At 38.6% G+C, this 26,317-nt stretch overlaps 1 protein-coding gene across 3 annotated transcripts in view; it reads left to right on the top strand.

Annotated features, from left to right (window-relative positions):
• The window catches only part of LOC133638567 (amyloid-beta A4 precursor protein-binding family A member 2-like), a 172,725-nt gene that overhangs the window by 131,381 nt on the left and 15,027 nt on the right, over positions 1-26,317 (top strand). For all 3 annotated transcript variants that reach the window (XM_062031328.1, XM_062031335.1, XM_062031344.1), the window contains 3 exons: positions 11,822-11,857; positions 14,627-14,713; positions 19,031-19,216. In XM_062031328.1, coding sequence (XP_061887312.1) covers positions 11,822-11,857; positions 14,627-14,713; positions 19,031-19,216 — 309 coding nt within the window. The remainder of the gene's footprint in view (positions 1-11,821; positions 11,858-14,626; positions 14,714-19,030; positions 19,217-26,317) is intronic.

The raw sequence follows: 26,317 nt of genomic DNA, 5'->3' as shown, positions 1-26,317 counted from the left end.
GTTTAGTTTAGTCTTTATTTGGAGGGACAATGCACAGAGACACTAAGCTCAAAGACAGATATGGTCTGCACCAGATTATAGCTAAATAGCTCATTTCTATCTGCAGTCCCTGGTTACCTAAATTAAAAATATACAAAAACATGCAAAACAACTATAACAATAAAATTATACTATAGCATGTAATGAAATTAAGAAAAGTCATAAAATGCCCTGTCATTGACACATACTCATACTGTATTTTCCTGACTATAAGGCGCACTTAAAATCCTTTTTTTTCCTCAAAACTCGACAGTGCGCCTTATAACCCGGTGCGCCTAATGTTCGGAATAATTCTGATTTTGCTTACCGACCTCAAAGCTATTTTATTTGGTACATGGTGTAATGATAAGTGTGACCAGTAGATGGCAGTCAAATATAAGAGATATGTGTAGACTGCACTATGATGGCAATATGACTCAAGTAAACAACATCAACATTTTATATGTTCCATTGAAAATATAGAGCATTACACACAGCGCTCAAAAATCTATCAAAATGTTTTAGTACGACTTTGGTCAGCTATGAAGCTGCACCACTTGATGGATTGTACTGTGCTTCAACATATGAGTATTATTATGGTGTGTGTATAAGGTACGACATATTATTTTGCGTTTTGTTTCGCAATATTATGCAAAAGTAACTTTTCTTACCTTCTGGTACCCGCAGATGTGTATTTGGTATCCGCATGAATCCTGAAAAATTGTGTGCGTCCACCTTAGTAGTCAGTGCCGACACCGTAGTTATTCTTTTTCCCTATCTTCTTGTTATGGGACATTCATCCTCTGCTGTTGCCATTTCTAATATAAAGTAGTGTAAAGTTCTTATTTATATCTGTCAGTAAACTCGCCATGAAAGCGCTAAAACATACCGGTGTAGTGAGTTTACATTATTCCCCCATGGAACTTTAGTTATTGGAGTTCCGGTCGGACAGTTTTTCACGGGACACATTTCTGGCCTCGTTGTTGTTTCCGGATGAGGAAATGCTGCTCCGTTATTGATTTAAGTAAAGTCTGAATGTCATTAAAACAGTTAGCTCCATCTTTTGACACTTCTTCCACCCCCGTCCTGGCACGCTACACCGCTACAACAAAGATGACGGGGAGAAGACGCTGTCGAATGTGAGCCACGTAAATAAGACCGCCCACAAAACTTTGCATCCGGAAGCGACTGTCAGAAAGCGGCTTGAAGATGATCTGTAAAACATAATCTATGCAGCATTTTGACCAAATAACCACCACAAGGACCACAAGGAAGTGTTTCAATTTAGAAAAATAATAATAATAAAAATATGACTCTTTTTATGCGCCCTATAATCGCTATATAATAATATATATATCGTTATATAATAATATATAACCCTAGCCTTATATATGAAAACAGATCGAAAATAGACCATTCATCGGCAGTGTGCCTTATAAACCGGTGCCCCTATGGTCCGGAAAATACGGTACATTACAACCACACCTCATTTATATCATCACACATAGACAATACATGCTCTTGTTCACATCTGTCATCATTTGTAAAACCAACCATGATTTTAACAGACACACCTCACAACTTACAACAAAATGCTCTGATGCATAAATATAATACACTTTAAGTTGACATGTGGGTCAAACATAGTGCAAAATTAAAGGCCTACTGAAACCCACTACTACCGACCACGCAGTCTGATAGTTTATATATCAATGATGAAATCTTAACATTGCAACACATGCCAATACGGCCGGGTTAACTTATAAAGTGCAATTTTAAATTTCCCGCGAAACTTCCGGTAGAAAACGTCTATGTATGATGACGTATGCGCGTGACGTCAATGGTTCAAACGGAAGTATTCGGACACATTGTATCCAATACAAAAAGCTCGGTTTTCATCGCAAAATTCCACAGTATTCTGGACATCTGTGTTGGTGAATCTTTTGCAATTTGTTTAATGAACAATGAAGACTGCAAAGAAGAAAGCTGTAGGTGGGATCGGTGTATTAGCGGCTGGCTGCAGCAACACAACCAGGAGGACTTTGACTTGGATAGAAGACGCGCTATCCGACGCTAGCCGCCGACCGCATCGATGATCGGGTGAAGTCCTTTGTCGCTCCGTCGATCGCTGGAACGCAAGTGAGCACGGGTGTTGCTGAGCAGATGAGGGCTGGCTGGCGCAGGTGGATAGCTAATGTTTTTAGCATAGCTCTGTGAGGTCCCGTAGCTAAGTTAGCTTCAATGGTATCGTTAGCAACAGCATTGTTAAGCTACGCCAGGCTGGAAAGCATTAACTGTGTAGTTACAGTTCCATGGTTTAATAGTATTGTTGATTTTCTGTCTATCCTTCCAGTCAGGGGTTTATTTATTTTGTTTCTATCTGCAGTTAAGCCCGATGCTGTCACGTTAGCTCCGTAGCTAAAGTGCTTTGCCGATGTATTGTCATGGAGATAAAAGTCACTGTGAATGTCCATTTCGCGTTCTCGACTCTCATTTTCAAGAGGATATAGTATCCGAGGTGGTTTAAAATACAAATCCGTGATCCACAATAGAAAAAGGAGAAAGTGCGGAATCCAATGAGCCCTTGTACCTAAATTACGGTCAGAGCGAAAAAAGATACGTCCTGTTCACTCTCACGTTCCTCATCCACAAATCTTTCATCCTCGCTCAAATTAATGGGGTAATCGTTGCTTTCTCGGTCCGAATCGCTCTCGCTGCTGGTGTAAACAATGGGGAAATGTGAGGAGCCTTTCAACCTGCGACGTCACGCTACTTCCGGTACAGGCAAGGCTTTTTTTTATCAGCGACCAAAAGTTGCGAACTTTATCGTCGATGTTCTCTATTAAATCCTTTCAGCAAAAATATGGCAATATCGCGAAATGATCAAGTATGACACATAGAATGGATCTGCTATCCACGTTTAAATTAAAAAAAAATCATTTCAGTAGGCTTTTAAAGAAGAAGGAAAATGTTTTCTTTTTGGTTACACACATTCATTTTTTGCATGGCATCCACGGTCTTCATCCTTTTGTATGAATAAGTACTGTGGGTCCTCATGTTCACCACAGAGGGCATTGGGAAAAACTGACAGTCTATTACGATGGGCCAACCAGCAGATCACCAGAAAACCCATGTTCTCAGCACAATGATTTTAGTTAAGTTAAGTTAAAGTTAAAGTACCAATGATTGTCACACACACTAGGTGTGGTGAAATTTGTCCTCTGCATTTGACCCATCCCCTTGTTCACCCCCTGGGAGGTGAGGGGAGCAGTGGGCAGCAGCAGTGCCGCGCCCGGGAATCATTTATTCTTTTTATAGTTTTTGTGTATGAAATATTTGAAGTAAGGCTGTGAACAACTTAACCCATGCATTGCTGGGTCTACGGAAAGAAAGAGAGTGTGTTAGCCTAAAACAAGAAAATAAACAAAAATTGCAGTTTCAAACTGAGTTCATCTTTTCATACCAAAATTTGAGCATGCTCACTGGACATTGAATAAAGGAGTCTGTTTACGTATAAATTACTTAGGTTTTAGAGTGTATAAAGTGTTTTAAAAACATATAAAGTTGTTAAAGTGTGTGTCAGAAGCTGTGTGGAGAGCTTTTGAAGACTTTAAATGCATATAATATACATAAAAATAAATAGCGTTCTTACTTAGCAGAAATTCACTGAGTGATTACTATATTACATGAACATGGATGCAATTTATATGAAAAAGTGGGTAATCGCCCTAACCCAGCATAAAACCCTGATCCCTAACTCGGATCCGATGCTTTTTGTGTCAAATTTATACCAAACTCTCAGAGTGTGTTCACAGCACGCAGGAAGCTAAAAATAAAGGGTTTTTGGCACCTTGGCACATTCTGCATGCCAGCAGCTTTTTATCTGTCTCCTATAATGAGCCATAATTACTATGTAGTCTTTCTGTGGAAATATAAAAACAAAGTCATTTGAAATGTTACGTTTAGCTCCATGTTAGAGAAGAGCAAGTTGTGCAAAACGTAGTGAAACGTTAAAAAGTTGGACTTTCAAAAGTTTAAAGAATGTCAAAATAAGTTTACATGTAAAGTACAATTTAGCTTCATCCTGAAATTTCTCAAATCTGAATATTTCCAAGTTTTTGTATGTAGTATATTTCTCTGCATTGCTATACGTTTTGTCAGGAAACAATTTGGGATAAAAGGAGAGTAATGTGTAGAATAAATAAGTATAAAAAATGTGTCAAATAAATAATAATAATTGTTACAAAACTGAACGTTTCAATTATATTACTTTATTATTTTGGAGTGTGGGGATTGTCAAGTATGGCATACTGTCTCCAATGTGACAATATTATATATATTTTCTTTTCTACAATTTTTCATGGCCTTCTTTGACGTCTTCCACCTCCAGAATGAAAGGGGACGTGTAATGGACATTCCTTTCCATGCGTTTTTCTTTAACACAGTAATAGTAAACGTCAAACGGAGTAGAAAGTAGGGCGAAGGAGTGTAACCATGGTTACAGGGCATCGCCTTACACAAGTAAATTGTTGCAGGCACAGGAAGTTAGTTCTTGTTTAAATAACCTTGATGTGGCATCATATTTTTTTCTCACTCACTTGACAGTATCAAAGTCGTCCTGATGTATTGACGACATAATAACAACCAGCACATTATGTTTAAACATTGCAACCGACAAAAACGAATGCATCCAAACAACTGGTGTTTTAGACTTAGTCAAAAGAACGAAGATATGTTTAGATTATAGCAAGCCTTTGCAAGTTATTTATGCGGATCATTTTGGCATAGTGCTTTACTCTTTGATGTAATATTTATGCAGCTTCATCTCGACTCAACCTCTCCCGCTGTCTGTCTGCTCCCTGCTCAGCTTCCCCAAAGCAGAGAAATAGTGGAAAAAAACAACAGCGGAAGAAACTTGAAGTAAAAGCGAAGTCATGCGCTCTTTTGCTTATTATACTGATGCAATGGATGCAACGGTCCAATTATCACATTTTTACTCTACACTAAGGGCCTGATATACTAAAGGTTTGCGTGTACTAAAACATGTGCAAACCTGATAGCACGTGCAAAGCTGATCTACTGAACTTGTGCAATCCATTTTGCGTCTCCTGTCTTTTTTGATAAGCAAAATACAGTTTATGCTGATCATCAGCAGACCCACATACTCCAAGCAGAAAATGCAATTATGATTAATTAGCACGCGCAATGTGATCTATCAACACTCATCATCGTTTTGCGAGCACTATTTAGCGTTTTATTTAGCACATTTCAGAAGTGCAGACTGACAGTTCCACACACGATCAGACCGACGATAGACAGACGAGAATCCTCCATCCTACGTGTGTGTCGACATTTTGGGCTGTCAAAACATAAACAAATATTACACATATCTTCTATTCAGCAACATCATTGTATAATTTTATAGCTGTCAGATGATTGAACGACTTATTAAAACAAATTAAATTAATGGGTTTAGATGTCATTTAATATTATTTCAATGACATTCATTTTTTTTCACATAGTATATAGATAAATAAAATATTTCTTACATGAAAAAAACTTTTTAAGTACTGTATTTTTCGGATTATTAGTCGCAGTTTTTTTCAAAGTTTGGCCGGGGGGTGCGATTTATACTCTGGAGCGATTTATGTGTGAAATGATTAACACATCACCGTAAAATATCAAATAATATTATTTATCTCATTCACGTAAGAGACTAGGCTTATATCAGCAATCGTCACACACACACGTCAACCAATAACATTTTGGCGGGGGCGCGTCATGGCAGAAGTGCATTGTAAAAAAAAAGATGCTACCTGCTACTTCCGTATAACGTACACGTATTCAGCCTGTTGTTCACTATTCTTTGTTTATTTTAAATTGCCTTTCAAATGTCTATTCTTGGTGTTGGATTTTATCAAATAAATTTCCCCCAAAAATGTGACTTATACTCTAGTGCGATTTATGTATGTTTTTTTCCTTCTTTATTAAGCATTTTCGGCCGGTGCGATTTATACTCCGGAGCGATTTATAATCCGAAAAATACGGTATGCATGCTTTGTGTAAAAGTGTAGCCTCCCTCCAATGAGGACATCTTCCGTGGTAAAATAAAAAAAAAGTAGTGTCAATATCGGTGCACTGCAGGACTGCTTATAAAATGCCCATTAAAAGATGAGTGTCTCCTGCAAAACGAGCATGATAACATTAATGACTGTGCCTCCGTGGTGATGCCCCGTATAGCAGTGGTCCCCAACCACCGATTGGTACCGGGCCGCACAAGAAATAAAAAAAATATATATATATATTTTTTTTTAATTAAATCAACATAAACACAATATATACATTATATATCAATATAGATCAATACAGTCTGCATGAACACAGTCCGTAAGCACACATGATTGTATTTCTTTATGAAAAAAAACAAAAAACAAACCCCCCCCCCAAAGCGTTGACCGGTCCGCAGCTACAAAAAGGTTGGGGACCACTGCCGTATAGTACACGAAAAATCCTCATTTAAATAGGGCGGTCTGCACCCTTTTTCCATTGCACACGTAAATTGCACCCAACACGCACACTAATAGTACATGCTATTTTATAGATTGTACACGCTGTTTAGCACGTGGTTTTAGATCTTAATAAATCAGGCCCCTAGTCCAAATGTTCTCTAGATCATTTTTAAAAGCATTAATACTATTCTCTCTGCGTTATATTTTCTTCTCATCAATGTTTATTTAACTGTAGTTTTTGTCATAAACTGTGAAAAATGGTAGATGATAACTGATGTTGGTAATTAGCAGACCCCTTGTATAAATAGTTGGGACAGGTGTGGCACAGAACTGGTTTCTCATTGTATCCCATTGGGTTGAGTTTTTTCTCGCCCTGATCTGGGATCTGAGCCGAGGACGTCGTTGTGGCTTGTGCAACCCTTTGAGACACTTGTGATTAAGTTCATATAAATAAACTCTGATTAATTGATTGATTGAACTGTTACTCCAGTCTTGTAATTTTAGGACATGAACTCATTCTATACATTATATTATGTCTATGAAATCATCAATTGTCTTTTGCTTGTTAGGGTTCAAAAGGTCAACTTTGAAGTCCCCACATAAGAAAGTTACTTTTTTGGTGATTTATTTTTTAAAGGCCTACTGAAATTATTTGTTTTATTTAAACGGGGATAGCAGATCCATTCTATGTGTCATACTTGATCATTTCGCGATATTGCCATATTTTTGCTGAGAGCATTTAGTAGAGAACATCGACGATAAAGTTCACAACTTTTGATCGCTGATAAAAAAAAGCCTTGCCTGTACCGGAAGTAGCGTGACGTCACAGGCTGAAGGGCTCCTCACATTTCCCCATTGTTTACACCAGCAGCGAGAGCGATTCAGACCGAGAAAGCTACGATTACCCCATTAATTTGAGCCAGGATGAAAGATTCGTGGATGAGGTACGTGAGAGTGAAGGACTAGAGTGCAGTGCAGGACGTATATTTTTTCGCTCTGACCGTAACTTAGGTACAAGGGTTCATTGGATTCCACACTTTCTCCTTTTTCTATTGTGGATCACAGATTTGTATTTTAAACCACCTCGGATACTATATCCTCTTGAAAATGAGAGTCGAAAACGCGAAATGGACATTCACAGTGACTTTTATCTCCACGACAATACATCGGCGAAGCTCTTTAGCTACGGAGCTAACGTGACTTCACCCGATCACAGATGCGGTCGGTGGCCCGGAGACGGAGGAAGTCAAGGTGAGGTCGGCGGCTAGCGTGTCTGCTATCCAAGTCAAAGTCCTCCTGGTTGTGTTGCTGTAGTCCGCCGCTAATACACCAATCCCACCTACAGCTTTCTTCTTTGCAGTCTTCATTGTTCATTAAACAAATTGCAAAAGATTCACCAACACAGATGTCCAGAATACTGTGGAATTATGTGGTGAAAACAGAGCTTTTTGTATTGGATCCAATGGGGTCTGAATACTTCCGTTCACTCCGTGACGTCACGCGCAAACGTCATCATACCGAGACGTTTTCAACCGGAAGTTTCGCGGGAAATTTAAAATTGCACTTTATAAGTTAACCCGGCCGTATTGGCATGTGTTGCAATGTTAAGATTTCATCATTGATATATAAACTATCAGACTGCGTGGTCGGTAGTAGTGGGTTTCAGTAGGCCTTTAATTGTTAGATATTATCAATAGCAAAGGTCATGTTTTTCACCAATTTTTAGTTGAGTTGACGTTGAATCACCTTTAGTTTGCTACTTGTGTCCTTCATTATCCTTGTTGTCAAGACGGGGTCTGTAATATTTATACAGATCCCTGATGTGGTCCTCCATTCAGCTTAATGTCGTTTTTTTTATTTGGCCCTCCAATGTTCCTCTTTGTCCTGTAGTCAGGTGCTTCTTTTGGCGATGTCAACATTGTGTTTTGTAAGATGTTCATTCATGTACACATGTGTACCTTTTAGCTTCTTTCCCACCAATTTCTTGTTGGTGAACTTAACGATGATGGCTGGTGTAGTATTGTTGTTTCTGCCGTTTGCACAGAGATGGCAGCCTGACGCTCCATTGATGAACTCACCTCTGTAGATGTCATTTGGAGCACCGTCACAATCACATTGTTCATTCATGTATTCTGATCCATCTCATCCATGGTATTTTTCATTTCTTCAATGTTTTTTTTTTCCTTTGCATCATTATATTCTACAAATGCTGCATGCAGAGAGCAGTGTTGTCTTCTTGCAGGGCTTTAATATCTTGGTGCAGTGCTGTGTTTTCTTCCCTAAGATTCTTGATCATCACAGATCTAATTTTTCATGTTGAAATTCCGTGACTATAAACTTTCAACCTGTGTTTGTAGGCTTCCAATATCTTGCCTTATTTTCCAGCACTATCTTCCTCAGGAGGCCACTTAAATGCAATGCTTCCGGAATCAGTCTCTCTACCTCCTGTGTCTCCAGAGGCTTATTCAGTGTCTGGATTTTTTGGCTAGAAGTTAGTTGTTTTTGCTTGACGTGTCATTAAGGCTAGGGAACCGTTTTAAAATAGTGATTGACGCTGGTTAGCTTTGGTGGCACGTATAAATCGTTTTTTTCTACGGATCCATACCTCACGCCAGACAGAGTTCAAGTTAGAGGTGTCATCAAACTATCATGATGTTGTTATCCTGATGCGTGGTTAGAAAGTTTCAAGATTACTCAATTTCGGTGGTAGCAATAGCAGAGTTTTTGCTGTGTGCTTCCTTTCCGTTTGACCAGTGACAAATGGAGCGTGCTAAAGTTTCTTTGTACTGTAACCTTAACCCCAAAAGGATGTATATACATAGATAGATAGTACTTTATACATGTATAAAAATAGATATAATTTCTTTATATTCATGACTATTTAGATTGTAGATTGTCACTGAAGGCATCAAAACTATGAATGAACACAAGTAGACTTATGTACTTAACAAAAAAAGGTGAAATAACTGAAAACATGTTTTATATTCTAGTTTCTTCAAAATAGCCAACCTTTGCTCTGATTACTTTTTCGCACACTCTTGGCATTCTCAAAATGAGCTTCAAGAGGTAGTCACCTGAAATGGTTTTCACTTCACAGGTGTGCTTGAAGCTCATCGAGAGAATGCCAAGAGTGTGCAAAGCAGTAATCAGAGCAAAGGGTGGCTATTTTGAAGAAACTGGAATACAAAACATGTTTTCAGCTATTTCACCTTTTTTTGTTAAGTACATAACTCCACATGTGTTCATTCATAGTTTTGATGCCTTCAGTGTCAATCTACAATGTTCTGTCATGAAAATAAAGAAAACGCATTGACTGAGGAGAAACGTTTGGCCTGTACTATACATATATATATATATATATAATATACTGTGTATATATAATACATATATATATACATTGTTACTTCACATACAGTCGGCTTTCGTCCTACATTAATAGACGTCTTTCATTATGCATTTTCTTGCGTCTGAGTCATTCCAGACGCACGGATGTAGAGCCTTGTTTCAGGCTTTACGTGATCCTTGTCTCTCTGCGAGTGTGGTTGATTGTTCTATGTCGTGTTGTGGATAGTTGGTGTGTTGACATGGGAAGTGAAACTAGCAGCCAAAATGCATTAAGAGTCTGCTGTGGTCATTGCAACTGAAAACACCGCCTTTAATGCCTTTTCACTTGTCTGAAATCCTTGATTCATACAGTAGAACACATGAATTTCGACGCCCCTCTGTCGGGCTGGCATACATCAAGATGAACGTTTGCATATCGCCAGAGACATATTGGAGATCGCACGATAATGAAGGGAGTTTGTTGACAACATTTCCTTCATTTGTGTATACTTTTATCATGTGTTATTTTGATTTGGTTATACAGTCGTGGTCAAAGGTTTACATACACTTTGGTGTATGTAAACATCACATGGACAAAGATAAGACCTTCTGGAGGAAAGTTTTGTGGTCAGATGAAACAAAAATTGAGCTGTTTGGCCATAATACCCAGCAATATGTTAGGAAGAGGAAAAGGTGAGGCCTTTAATCCCAGGAACACCATTCCTATGCTCTGGGCCTGTTTTGCTGCCAATGGAACTAGTGCTTTACAGAGAGTAAATGGGACAATGAAAAAGGAGGATTACCTCCAAATTCTTCAGGACAACCTAAAATCATCAGCCCGTAGGTTGAGTCTTGGGCGCAGTTGGGTGTTCCAACAGGATAATGACCCCAAACACACGTCAAAAGTGGTAAAGGAATGGCTAAATCAGGCTAGAATTAAAGTTTTAGAATGGCCTTCCCAAAGTCCTGACTTAAACTTGTGGACAATGCTGAAGAAACAAGTCCATGTCAGAAAACCAACAAATTTAGCTGAACTGCACCAATTTTGTCAAAGGGAGTGGTCAAAAATTCAACCAGAAGCTTGCCAGAAGCTTGTGGATGGCTACCAAAAGCGCCTTATTGCAGTGAAACTTGCCAAGGGACATGTAAGCAAATATTAACATTGCTGTATGTATACATTTGACCCTGCAGATTTGGTCACATTTTCAGTAGACCCATAATAAATTCATAAAAGAACCAAACTTCATGAATGTTTTTTGTGACCAACAAGCATGTGCTCCAATCACTCTATCACAAAACAATAAGAGTTGTAGAAAATATTGGAAATGCAGGAAAGCCATGAAATGATGTTCTCTACAAGTGTATGTAAACTTTTGACCACGACTGTATGTCTCGACTACAATTACAATAACATTTATTTCTTTGGCTAACAATCTAAAATAAAAAATGGGAACATTTTCTTAATTGCTGTCATAGAAACCACGTTAATATTGCCACGCTTTTATTTTGAAGCTTACTTTGCGTTTTAATGCTGTTAGACAGTAATTATGCTGCTGTTGTTTCAGTGATAATGATGAATGTTGACGTAAATGGATCCCTTTTTAGCAATGTGCCCTTTAGGTCTCAAATTGTGTGATGACAAAAGCGTACATACTGTATGTCGACGTGGACTTAATTTGTGTTTGCATATTTTTTTAAATGCTGTTTCGAAATGCTCAAAGAATCGCTCTTTTAATTTATCTCCGATAACCAACATGTCTGTGCTCACACTACACACAAACACACACATACACTTGCACACACACTTTTACAACAAATTGCAATAACACAGCTGTGTTTGGTTGCGGGGCTTTGTTGTCTTACCCTTTATTTACCTCCGTTATTTCCTTTTCCTCTTCCTCCTGTTTTTTGGTCCCCCATATCTGCTGACCTTGTCTCGTCCAAACATCGCCTGGCCGCCCGCCTGCCAGAGGGTACAGAAGGCTGCCAAAATCAAGAAAAAGGCGGTGTGTAATAAACACAGCAACAACAAAAAAAACCCTTGGCTACTTCCATCCTTTCTCACCTTTCCTTTTATCTTGGGTCCGATGCTCCCTTCCATCAAATTCCTTGCATGTTTTATGTCCTCATTTTTGGTTGTACCATTATTTCTACAAGTCAAACACAGAATGCATGCATTAGAAATAAATAATATTCACTCAATGTATTTAAAAACAAAAAATACTATTTTGTTGTTGTTTTTTCTACACTGAACTAGCAAAAATTCTAATGTCTTTATAGTCAGTACAAATTATGAACATTTAGACACTTGATGTGGCTTTTACACATTAATATTTCAAAGTGGTTAGGGTGGTGGAGTAAAGCCTGTAAAAAAAGACACTTATGTCAACAACAATAACAGGCTTGAATGGTGAATAATTAATGGTTTAATTAATGATAGATTTCACAAGCACTCAAACAAGTTTCCCTCACTTTGTGGTAGTATAAAACCTAAAATATGTTGCATATAATTGTGGCAACTGTGTTCTTCTCCAAGGGGTTTTAATGTCATAAACCATGTTTATTCATCAAGTGTACTGTTTATCCTGAGCAGGGGAACATAATGTTAGAACGTATCTTTACTGACACTGTGTGCAAAAGGCTTTGGGGGCTCGCCACAAATTCACTGGTTTTCCATGACATGCATGTATTTGGTCTTGGTGACCGTCTGTGGAATCACCTAGAACAAGGGTGTCAAACACATTTTAGCTCAGGGTTTGCATGGAGGAAAATCTATTATACCAACCTGGGCCGGACTGGTAAAATCATGGCATTAAAAATTTAAAATAAAGACAACTTCAGATTGTTTTCTTTGTCCTACTTTGGACAAAAATAGAACAAACACATTCTTAGAATGTACATATTGGAAGTAATCCTTTTGGCAAAACACTTCAAGTTAGTTGAAAATTCTGAGGAAGAACCGTGAAGAACACAATGAACATAGATGTGTTTTTCAAAGCCATTAAACTTTAAGCACTTCCTGTTTCGAATTCTCATGTTGGCAGTTCAATAAAGACGTAATTGGAAAAGCAACCAAGTCTTTCCTCAAACCGCCACATTGGTGACACCCGCAGCTGCCATAACACATTCATTTATCATCAGTAAAATATTACAATTATAATATAAACAAAACAGTTATCATAATGAAACCATAGCCGAAATCAAGGTAATACAACTCCAAACTTAACCATAGTGAACATAGTAGATTTTAAGTATGAAATAAAATAGAACAAACATAACAAATGTATAAACACACATTTTTACAATGGAGTTCAGGGTGCACACATCGTGCATTCAACCAATTGCAAGCGCGGTATGGAACTCTAACTACAAAGATGATGGTTAAGTTGACTTAAGTCTTTGCATCTTACTGTTACGTTATTTTATCCGATAATTTACAATGAAAGAAGGTATTGCGTGTCGATACTGCCACCATCTGCTGCCAGCCACAATGGAAGCAGCGGATTGCGTGCACCTGTGCTGATTGGAGTAAGGGCAGCCAATCCAGGGGGCACTTAAAGTCAGCTGACACGTCATTTTTAAACGCTGTCATGTGTGACAGTATGAACCATTTGCTTGCCTGTCAGAATTGCTATTGCGACATCCAGTGGACACATTTGGAACAGCATTTTCTTTCATCAAAAAAATGCGGCTCATTTTTACATGTAGCAAACTGATCTTGCGGGCCGGATTAAACCTGTTCGCGGGCCGTACGTTTGACACCCCTGACCTAGAACCTTCTGCAGACTTTAAAACATATTGCAGTATTATGTAGTTTTCACAGCTCAAAGTGTTTTTTTTTAAGCCAAACGATGAGTGTTTTAGTCTTAAGCTCTTTGTTATCACTGTAGGGTTACATATCGCTTAGATATTATCTGAAATCAGTAGTTTTGAAATGGTAGCGGTGATTAAAAGGTGCCCAAACTGGTACTTAAGAGAAGGAAAACATACACATTTTGTGTCAAAACAATGCTAATTTTTTGTTTTGAAAGTTTGTAAAACATGCAAAATAGTCATTTAAATACTTCAATCATGAAAATTATACTTGTTTCTTAAATACTAGTATGAAAACCAACTGTTATAATTATTACAGGAAACGCAAGCAGCAATGCAGAACACACAGAATGTGCTAAAATATATATTTCACAGTACAGTAAATTTATCCCGTACAATTTGAGAAGAAATTTATTAAGATACACAAATTAGGCGACGCCAGTAAAATGCAGTTACTTACACAACATTACTTGCAGAATATCAACTTCATGCACTCGTTGCAGGTTGCTGAGTGTGTGTCATTTGAGTAGAAGTACAAACAAACTTTTGAGTGTTTCGATTTCAGCATTTTTGGCTCGATGCAAGAAATTAACAGATAAATGAGGTGGTGGTGACCATACCTTATTTTGGCTCTTTTCATTCATAGTTACTATTAATTAACAACATTGAAACGATACTGATATTTACTTAATTTTTTGGCCTGGTTACTACCGTTAATGTTATGGTACCCAGTATTTATACCGACCCTGCATTATTTTTTTAAATAGTTTATTTATACTAAACACCTTTTTTCTTTTTGCATTTCCACCCCACTTTTAACCATTTGACCAGCATTTTCCTCACCGGCTGGACCACATGCATGGTGGTTTTTAATTAGGTTTTCTAAAATGTAATGCAGGCAAATGTAATGTCTGTCTTTAACCCTTAGTTTACTATATGATGTTTGCTTGTGTCGTCTACAGAGCCCGGAGGGAGACGCTCAAACTCTGACTGAAGTCGATCTGTTCATCTCCACTCAGAGGATCAAAGTCCTCAATGCGGACTCACAGGTGAGCATGTGTGTCCTATTATTTCTATTGGGAGAAGGACTGTCGATGTAGGCAGAGCACAAAGGGTTGTGTCATAGCTTCCACTGCAGATCTCATGGCGTGACCGAGGATTAGTGCAGACTTGGTAATACCCAAAATGCTTGGCTAACATTTGTACTGCAGGGTGACTCAAACAGATGCTGCAGCAGCTCTAGTTTTAGCCCATGAATAAAACCTCTGGCAAAAAATGGAATCAGGATATTCTATCAGTTGTCGAATTTTGTAAGAAAAAAAACAGGTAACAGACCCGTAATACCAAACTATCGTCATTTCAAAAGGCTTTAAAGGCCTACTGAAACCCACTACTACCGACCACGCAGTCTGATAGTTTATATATCAATGTTGAAATCTTAACATTGCAACACATGCCAATACGGCCGGGTTAACTTATAAAGTGCAATGTTAAATTTCCCGCCACACTTCCGGTTGAAAACGTCTAGATATGATGACGTATGCGTGTGACGTCAACGGTTGATACGGAAGTATTCGGACCCATTGAATCCAATACAAAAAAGCTCTGTTTTCATCCCAAAATTCCACAGTATTCTGGACATCTGTGTTGGTGAATCTTTTGCAATTTGTTTAATGAACAATGGAGACTGCAAAGAAGAAAGCTGTAGGTGCGATCGGTGTATTAGCGGCTGGCTGCAGCAACGAAACCAGGAGGACTTTGAGGATAGCAGACGCGCTAGCCGAACGACCTCACCTTGACTTCCTCCGTTTCCGAGCCGCCAGCCGCATCGGTGATCGGGTGAAGTCTTTCGTCGTACCGTCGATCGCTGTAACGCAGGTGAGCACGGGTCGTGATGAGCAGATGAGAGCTGGCGTAGGTGCAGAGCTAATGTTTTTAGCATAGCTTTGTCGAGGTTCCGTAGCTAAGTTAGCTTCAATGGCGTCGTTAGCAACAGCATTGCTAAGCTTTGCCAAGCTGGAAAGCATTAACCGTGTATTTACATGTCCAGAGTTTTGGTAGTATTGTATCTTCTGTCTATCCTTCCAGTCAGGGACTTATTTGTTTTGTTTCTATATGCAGTAAAGCCCGATGCTATCACGTTAGCTCAGTAGGTAAAGAGCTTCACCGATGTATTGTCGTGGAGATAAAAGTCACTGTGAATGTCCATTTCGCGTTCTCGACTCTCATTTTCAAGAGGATATAGTATCCGAGGTGGTTTAAAATACAAATCCGTGATCCACAATACAAAAAGGAGAGAGTGTGGAATCCAATGAACCCTTGTACCTAAGTTACGGTCAGAGCGAAAAAAGATACGTTCTGCACTGCACGCTAGTCCTTCACTTTTACGTTCCTCTTCCACAAATCTTTCATCCTCGCTCAAATTAATGGGGTAAACGTCGCTTTCTCGGTCCGAATCTCTCTCGCTGCTGGTGTAAACAATAGGAAAATGTGAGCAGTCCTTCCTCCGGTGTCGTCACGCTACTTCCGGTAAGGGCAAGGCTTTTTTTTATCAGAGACCAGAAGTTGCGAACTTTATCGTCGTTGTTCTATACTAAATCCTTTCAACAAAAATATGGCAATATCGCGGAATAATCAAGTATGACACATAGAATAGATCTGCTATCCCCGTTTAAATAAAAAAAATTCATTTCAGTAGGCCTTTAAGAAACACTAAAATGAATTAAGAATTTAAATTGTGGGTGGTCAGTAACAATTTCAGTTTTAGATCAAGCAAAGTGAAAATATAGAATCACTCAATTCTGGGGAAGTATAAAATCGCCCTGTAAATGTTCATTTCCAAAGTTAACACTTGCATTAAAGCAGGGGTGTCAAAGTCAATGAATTATCTATGGCCCCCGGGATTAAATTATTTGACATTGTAAATTATAATTAATCCAGGGTGATATAAGGGATGATATTTGATTAGTATTAGAATCGGCCTGCAGGCAACAGCCGCCTGCTGCTGTTTTGCATGCACCAATACTCCATCAGTGTTGACGCTAGAAATTTTAAACATTTTTGGGGTCCCACTTTTTTGTAACCAATTTGAAAACAAATGATAGATGTATGCATTATTCTGTTATATCCCACATTCTATATTGTGTTTTGGAAAAAAGTTGTCATAAACGTTACTTAATTCATTAAAAAAAATAATACAAAAGAAAACACATGTTTATGCATATGTAAATGTATTCAGTTATAAACATTCATTCATTTCTTATTTCCTTCATGGATCTAAACATTACCGCTGCCGGGTATTTTTTTCTATATTTTTATTGTAATATTTTCAGAATGTGTTTGTTCTAATTTTGGCCAATGTAAGACAAAGAAAACAATCTGAAGTTGTCTTTATTTTTTAGTTTTGATGCACAGATTTTCCTCCATGTGGCCCCTGAGCTAAAATGAGTTTGACACCCCTGCATTAGAGTAAATCTGTTTATCAGTATGCAGTTAAAAGGAGTGGTCACACCTTGGAAAACTGTTGCAACAGGTGGATTGACATGAATCATGGCTCCAACACGAGAGGTGTTAATTGAAACAAAAGCGAGGATTATAAAACTTCTTCAAGAAGGATAAGAGTAATTGTTCAGAGTCAGCTGTGTCAAAAATGTGGACCAGTACAAACACCATGGGAAGGTTGTAAAAGGCTGGTAGACCAAGGAAAACATCAGAAAAAAAAAAGAAAACTTCAAGCAAAATGTCTTGAAAACAGAAAATACACAGCAAAACAAATGAAGAACAAATGAGCAGAAACTGGAGTCACTGGAGAGACTGAACTAAGAGAAACCGTCTAAAGGAAATGGGATTTAAATACAGAAAAGCTCAACCAAAGCCATCATTAACACCTAAACTAGTGGTTCGCAAAGTTTCTTCACCAAGTAAAAAACACTTATACCACCATAATGACCAACATTGAATACAGTAGCGTAGTAGGCTTAAGTATTAAATATAAAAACAACACAAGAGGTTTTATTTAACAAGTATATTTTATATTTTTGGCCACTATAACATTAAACAGTTTGAACAGTAACATTGTTTTTAAATGTAGAAAAACACTTTCATCAAGTGATTCTTTGGCGTTCCACTAGATGGAGACTGTGTACCACTAGTGGTACACATACCACAGTTTAATTCCCTTACCTAAACATAAAAACCAAGGTTCCAATGGGCTAAGGAAGAACAATTGTGGACTATATGACTAGATGAAAATCACATTCAGTGATGAATCGCGACTTTGTATTGAGCAAAGTGATGATTCTTGGAACTAATGAGATTTATAAAGATGACTGCCTGAGGAAAACATGCACATTTCCCCAGTAATTGATGATATGGGGCTGCATGTCTGGTAATGGAACTGGGGAGATAAATGCACTAGTTTTCATTTTGGAATTTTTTTTTATTCCATTAATCAAGATGATGTTTAGGGATGATTACATCAATTTTCAGGAAGATAATGCATCTTGGTGTTGAGAAAAATCTGTAGGACTTTCCTTGTCTTGGTATTGAGCAAAAACTGTGAAAACTTTCCTTGAAGAAAGATACATAAGGTCAAAGTCATGGCCTGCAAATAATCCGGATTCCAATCCAATGGAAAATATTTGGTGTAAATGAAAGAAAATGGTCCATGACAAGACTCTGACCTCCCAAGCTGATCTGGCAACAGCAATCAGAGAAAATTGGAGCAAAATTGATAAAGAGTACCATTTGCCAGATGTTAAGTCCATGCCTCAGGGACTGCAAGCTGTTATAAAAGCCAGAGGTGGTGCAACAAAGTACTAGTGCTGTGTTGTGGTGGGGTTTTTTTGCGCTTTCATAATTTTTTCACTATGTTTGATCTAAAAAACAAAACGGTTACTGACTACTACAATTGATTTTCTTGATTTCTTTTAGTGGTTCTTAAAGCCAGAAATTTGAAATGACTACAGCTTTTGGTCATGTCTGTTATCTGCTTTTTTTTCCTACAAAACTGAATGAACATCCTCCAAGTCTGGTGATTCCATCATTTTCCAGGGTTTGTATATCTTTTGGCTGATGGATCTTGTTTTATCAGGTCATCATTTCCTCCTGAGAACCATTTTGTTATTGGTATATTTCTTTTGTGAGAGTCGCACAGAGAAAACAGCCCTGTTATGCAAAACACAACTTTCCAATGCAAAAGATGCTGGTTCTCAGAAGGATATGTTTAATATCTCAGGCATTCATTAATGTATTGTGTTTTCTTATTACATTAGTGCGAATGCTGGAACATGCCAAGTCAGCATTCTATTTTTATACACAGCTTTGTATCTTTTGTTACAGTCCTTTTTTTTATGCCACGTTAATAGGAAACGATGATGGACAACGCACTACGCACCATATCCTACATCGCTGACATCGGAAACATTGTGGTACTAATGGCGAGGCGTCGCATGCCCCGCACGGCCTCCCAGGACTGCATCGAAACCACACCTGGGGCGCCTGAGGCGAAGAAGCAGTACAAGATGATATGCCACGTCTTTGAGTCGGAGGACGTAAGTGGAGTGTTTATATCACTAGCTTGTAGGGTTGTACGGTATGCCGGTACTAATAAAGTATCGCGGTACTAATCAATTGAAATCGGTGCTATACCACCTTTAAAAAGTACCGGTTCCGCTCTTTCATCTGAGTGCCGCTCTGCGGCGGTGACTACAGAGCCGAGGCGCATGATGTTGAGTGTGTCAAAATGCACACACAAAGTGCATACAAGTGATAACATACTGGAGGGGAAAAATGGCAAAAAACTACAATTCTACTGGTTAATAAAGAAGCGCAATATGGAGGTATTTGGGCTTTAAAACTAAAAGGTGACGCTTTAAACAGGGAGGTACAGTGTTGCAAGTACTGTTTTACACCTTTCCTGCTTGTCGGCTCCTAGACTGTGGTCGAGGAGAGCAGGGGAGACCTTTCACTTCACAATGGGTCCGTGAAGCTCTGCTCTTTGGTCGGAATGACGAGGTCGTCGATTACTTACAACTTGGTCACTTTATTTATAATTTCCACAGGGCACAACTGGACATCCACCGTGCTATTGACACTCCTGCACGTGCTCTCCTAACTTGCCCACTCACTTACTCACGTCACTCACCCCACATACTGCCATTCTTTAAGTAGCACACACACACACACACACGCTACTCCCACAACAGCTGCAATAAAACACGCCTCGCCAAACATAGCGATTAGTATTAGCACCTTTGCTTCAAACTTAGGTAAACATTTAAATAATGAACATTCAGATCTGCACCAGGAGTTATAAAGAGTGACAGGTAATAAAGTAATTGTTACACCTGTCCTGCTGTTCGGTCTGGTGCAGACTGTAGTCGAGGAGCACAGGGAAGACGTTCCCTTCAGGGTCGATGCCATTTCAATGCCTTTTAATCTATATTTTAACCTGGTAAAATTTTTCTTTGACTGTGAGTGTTTAATGTAGTGTAAGATTTTCTGTTAAAAGAAAATTGACATTTTTCGTAGTTCCCTTTATTTGGAAAAGTATCGATATACATTCTGGTATCGGTACTAAATTATTAGTATCGGGACAACCCTACTAGCTTGTTATACTGCGAAAAGCATCTTTATCGTTAATGTGGTGGATCTGCTTTGATTGTCTGTAAGAGTTGCTTAAAGAAATAATTAAAGAAAAATATGTTTAAACCTAAGTTATGTTACAGTCAGGTAAATTAGTTGTTAGTGTCTGTGGGGGAGTGATGACTCTTTACAAAAAAGAGTTGTATTAATTACAATTTAATATGAATGCGATGAATTAGATTAAATTATAGATAGAACTTTATTTAGTCCCTGGGGGTGTGCCTTCAGGGAGCGTGAGGTTCCAATTGCAGCAACACCAAATGTACCGTATTTTCCGCACTATAAGGCGCACCTGAAAACCTCCAATTTCCTCAAAAGCTGACAGTGAGCCTTATAATCCAGTGCGCCTTATATATGGACCAATATTGAGCCACAACAGGTCTCCCAACTACGGGATGCATAACGCATACTTGCCAACCCTCCCGTTTTTAGCGGGAGAATCCCGTTATTCAGCGCCTCTCCCGACAACCTCCCGGCAGAGATTTTCTCCCGACAAACTCCCGGTATTCAGCCGGAGCTGGAGGCCACGCCCCCTCCAGCTCAATGCGGACCTGAGACTGAGTGGGGACAGCCTACTCTCACGTCCGCTTTCCCACAATATAAATACGCTTGCAAGTTCCAAAACGAATGGAAACAAGAATTTCAGTTCATCCAGGACAGTTCGAAGGGGAAGGTGTATGTTGCCTGTAAATATGTAGAACAGACTTCTCCATTGAACACGGTGGCCGAAATGATTTCTCAGTCATGAACGGAGAAGTTAAACAGGACAATACTGCCATCTAATGGATAGATAATTCAAGTATTTCTTTTATGTAAATAAAATAAATATATATATATAGCTAGAATTCACTGAAAGTCAAGTATTTCATACATATATATATATATATACCTATATATATATATATATATATATATATATATTATATATATTAAATATATATGAAATACTCGAGTTGGTGAATTCTAGCGGTAAATAACCACGCCCCCAACCACGCCCCCCCACCTCCCGATATTGGAGGTCTCAAGATTGGCAAGTATGGCATAACGTAACCCCCGCCTCTACTGTAGCGTCTATTCTTTGCGCCTTATAATGCGGTGCGCCTTATATATGAACAAAGCTTTAAAATAGGCCAATCGTTGAAGGTGCGCCTTATAATCCGGTGCGCCTTATAGTGCGGAAAATACGGTAGTATACATGACAGTAGCAAGAGCAGCACGGCATGCATGTCACACTAAAAATATCTTACACCTTTCAATTACAGGTGAAACTCAAACATTTTTAATATTGTGCAAAGTGAATTGTAGCGCTTTTTCTCTAAATACTTTGTGAAACCCGTCATCTTTTTCTTTTTTAACTACATTTAAAGGAGTGTGGGTGGCACTGGGAGCAAGGTGGGTGAAGTGTCTTGCCAAAGGACACAACAGCAGTGACTAAGATGGCGGAAGTTAGAGTCGAACCAGAAACCCTCAAGTTTCTGGCCGGCTGCTCTACCATACGAGCCATGCCGCCACAAAGGTTGATTCATTCCAGCGATGACAGTTACAAGGTGAAACAAATAGGCGCGAAACATGCAATCCAAGATATTTCGAGGCCTCCTTTTGATGATTATGGTTTACTGCTTATGAAAATCTGAATTGAAAATCAAAAAATCTGGGGTTTGCAAAAATTGTAAGCCATCCACCCATTTTCTACCGCTTGACCCTTTGACCCTTTTGGGGTGGGGGGGGGGGGTGCTGGAGCCCATCTCAGCTGCATTCGGGCGGAAGGCGGGGTACACCCTGGACAAGTCGCCACCTCATCGCGGGGCCAACACAGATAGACAGACAACATTCACACTCACATTCACACACTAGGGCCAATTTAGAGTTTCCAATCCCCAGGTGCATGTCTTTGGAGGTGGGAGGAAGCCGGAGTACCCGGAGGGAACCCACGCAGTCACGGGGAGAACATGCAAACTCCACACAGAAATATCCCGAGCCCGGGATTGAACTCAGGACTTTCGTATTGTGAGGCACATGCACTAACCCGAAAATTATAACAAATAAAGGCTTGAGATATCACACTTTGCATGTAATGAGTTAATATAACATATTAGTTTTACATGAATGGACTTTTGCACAATATTAAACATTTTTGAGTTTCAACTATAGTCTCTTTTTCAGTGCTATATATGGAATTCTGCCTTTAAAATGTTTAATTGCGTAATGTACACGACAGCTTTATGCACTACGAGCCCGAGATGGGAGTAAATCTTAAATCTTTAATCCCAAATCCAAATCTCAAAACAAAACAGGTCGAGTCAAGTCTTAAACCTCTGATACTGGTATTTTCGAGTCCTTTCAAGTAATTGACACTGTTAAATCATTACTGGAGCGAGAATAATATGCCTCTGACTATGATACAATGTTCTTCATTTAACATATAAATCCAAAGTAATTAAATTATTTGACATTCTAAATTATAATTAATCCAGGGTGATATAAAATTCTTATTGCTCTTGCTTCAACTTGATAGTTAAAGTGAAAGTACGGACGTGAGAGTCGTTACACACAAGACTGTCCTCACTCGGACTCATTTTCTAATCCGGCTGCAAGTCGGGTTGCATAGATGCGTGGGCAATTTCCGACGCACATAGAAAACATAATTACATTAAAAACAGCCCCCAGAAGAATGGCCTGCAACTGCGAATGGGTTCTCATCATTCACTTAAAAGATCCGTTCAAAAGACTTGATTTGTTCGTGACATCTCTAATTGACATTGATTCCCTTTTGGTGAATATACAGAAATACAAATTCATTACATAGGCAATATTTTAATCGTTATATCAAAATAGATTTCGTTTAATTCAGCCAAGGACACATTTGCAGAACACTCTAGATATATGATAAATGGCTCTTTGAAAAGAGCCGGATCTTGAGGAGCCATTCCTTTCAAAGAGCCGTTCAAAAGAACAGTTTATTTTAATCAAAGAAACAATTACTGGTAGAAATTGTAAAATAAGTTGTGGATTAGAATAATTTCAATCTACACAGATGTTAGTTTATTGGTGGGAACTATTCTGAAATATTAACAATGATTTTATTTTTGTTTGTTTTCATGTTAAACATTCCATAAGGTGGTGCCATATCCGTAGGCTTTGACAGTGACGTCACTATTTAGAATTTTCACTCAACGAAAACAACTTTGTAGCATGTGTACATAAATAATGAGTGAGAATAAAACACTACTTCAGTGGCCTTGTGGTTAGAATGTCCGCCCTGAGGATTGGTAGGTCGTGAGTTCAAACCCCGGCCGAGTCATACCAAAGACTATAAAAATGGGGCCGATAACCTCCCTGCTTGGCACTCAGCATCAAGGGTTGGAATTGGGGGTTAAATCACCAAATGATTCCCGGGCGCGGCCACCGCTGCTGCTCACTGCTCCCCAACAAGGGGGTGGGTCAAATGCAGAGGGTCATTTCAATATACATCAGTGGTACTTTAACTTTAACTTCAGGATAATGAACCAGAAAAGTGAATACAAATAAAAACAAAAAATAATTAGAAAAAAGTATAATGCGAAAACTGCATTTGCATTAAAAAAAAAAAAAGGCTCCCAAACTAACAGCTTGCATCGTGAATCAGTTATCATCGTTGACTTAAAATAACTAATTAAAAGACTTGATTCGTTTTTCGATTATTACTATGAAGTTTAGTTTGAAGTCTCATTGCAAGTCTTTGATAATGTTGTCAAGTCGAGTCCAAAGTCATCACAATTGCGACTTGAATCTGACTTGGAGTGGACTGGAGTCGCATGCTATACGCACTATAGCTCATTTTTATTATTTTGCATCACTATTTGAGATTCAGTTTATTACTCGTTCTACATTAACACTGAACAAAAATGAATAACATTTAATGAGTAGGCATGCAATTGAAATTATGCAAATCAGACAGGCAGTGTTTTGTTTTTGAAACCCCAAAGCAAAAACTCGCCTGGCAGTAATAGATCGAGGAGGATTTGCCAACCTGAGTTCCAGAGTACAGCCTGCAGCTCAGCGTCTGTGCCAGTCAGTAGGAAGGCAGGGCCTCTCATTTCGCTGATGGGTTTTAAAGGTCAGCCAGAAACATTTACATTGATAACAACATTATGTTATCCAGCAACTCACACACTTCTCTCTGCTGTGTGCTGCTTTGTTTTAATTTTTACTTTTATATGCAAGTGAAAAACTTTGAGAGGGAATTGTGAAGGTTGGCTTTATGATATATAATAGTTAAACGTATGTTGTCTATTGTTGTTTGGTAGTTTCCAGTCTATTTTTAATGCATCACAGCAGTGGCATGTTTGATTTCTTTGTATGTTTAATTTGTGAAATCAGACACAAAATGTTTTAGCAATGACAATTTTGACATGTAGTCTTACGTGTACCCAAGATGTACAGTGGAAAATCGATTCACAAACTTTTGTTTGTACTTAAACAGGGTGTGTAAATATAAAAGTTTGCATATTGAAGCTAATTTCTCCATAAGAAACAATGTAAATATAAATAATTGGTTCCAGCCTCAACAAAAGTCCACATTTTAGTGGTACACTTTGAACACACTATAAAGTGCTGTACAGTACCATACCATGCCAACTTTATTCATAAAGTACTGTATATTAAACAAACATAACAAGGATCAACTTTATATTTGATAACAAGGCCAAAAAAAAAAACGACAAACTGAACTGTCCTTATTTCAGGCGCCCTGCCGACACGCACACACACTGTCACTAGCCCTGTGGTGCGCTCACAGTTGGAAATCACCAAACTCCTTACATTAACAGCCAGGTTGTGACAATAATTAAGAATAAAAAATTAAAACCACTTTACCTTGTCGGTAAACATTTTTTGGCGTGCAGCAGAAGAGAGAGGGAGTGGGGAAGTGACCGACAACGTTGTGGATACTTCCTGAATGTTTCAAACCATATATCGCTTGTTGTAATAGTTCAGTTCCTCAGTGCAGAGTTTGCAGTTCATTGAAATGAATGCTTACAATGATCAAAATACGTAAATATTACATGTTATTATAAGTGTGCCTGTTACTACATTACATGTATACTTGTATACTTACAGCATGTATATAAAACCTTAATGGAGGTGTATAGGCAGAATAGAGCAACTCCCATAGGCTCCATTGTAAGCGGACTTTTGATCACCTTTATTTACCATTTAGAATGCATACAAAAAGAAAAACACGTGTTCTTGTCTTACATAAGGATTGTCAATTATAAAAAAAAAGTGCAGTTCCCCTTTAAATACAGTGTTTTATTTTTACCATATTATAACAGAATGTTACTGTTCTGTGTGTAATATTACAAGGGCCAACAATATTAAAGGCCTACTGAAATGAAATTTTCTTATTTAAACGGGGATAGCAGGTCCATTCTATGTGTCATACTTGATCATTTCGCGATATTGCCATATTTTTGCTGAAAGGATTTAGTACAGAACATCGACTATAAAGTTCACAACTTTTGGTCGCTGATAAAAAAGCCTTGCCTATACCGGAAGTAGCAGACGATATGCGCGTGACGTCACAGGTTGTGGAGCTCCTCACATCAGCACATTGTTTACAATCATGGCCACCAGCAGCGAGAGCGATTCGGACCGAGAAAGCGACAATTTCCCCATTAATTTGAGCGAGGATGAAAGATTTGTGGATGAGGAAAGTGAGAGTGAAGGACTAAAGGGCAGTGGGAGCGATTCAGATAGGGAAGATGCTGTGAGAGGCGGGTGGGACGTGATATTCAGCTGGGAATGACTAAAACAGTAAATAAACACAAGACATATATATACTCTATTAGCCACAACACAACCAGGCTTATATTTAATATGCCACAAATTAATCCCGCATAACAAACACCTCCCCCCTCCCGTCCATATAACCCGCCAATACAACTCAAACACCTGCACAACACACTCAATCCCACAGCCCAAAGTACCGTTCACCTCCCCATAGCGGCACGCACTTACGGGCAAGCGAT

Source organism: Entelurus aequoreus, linkage group LG02, assembly GCF_033978785.1.
Source record: "Entelurus aequoreus isolate RoL-2023_Sb linkage group LG02, RoL_Eaeq_v1.1, whole genome shotgun sequence".
NCBI classification, from domain to species: domain Eukaryota; kingdom Metazoa; phylum Chordata; class Actinopteri; order Syngnathiformes; family Syngnathidae; genus Entelurus; species Entelurus aequoreus.
This window is presented reverse-complemented; position numbering and strand designations above follow the sequence as displayed.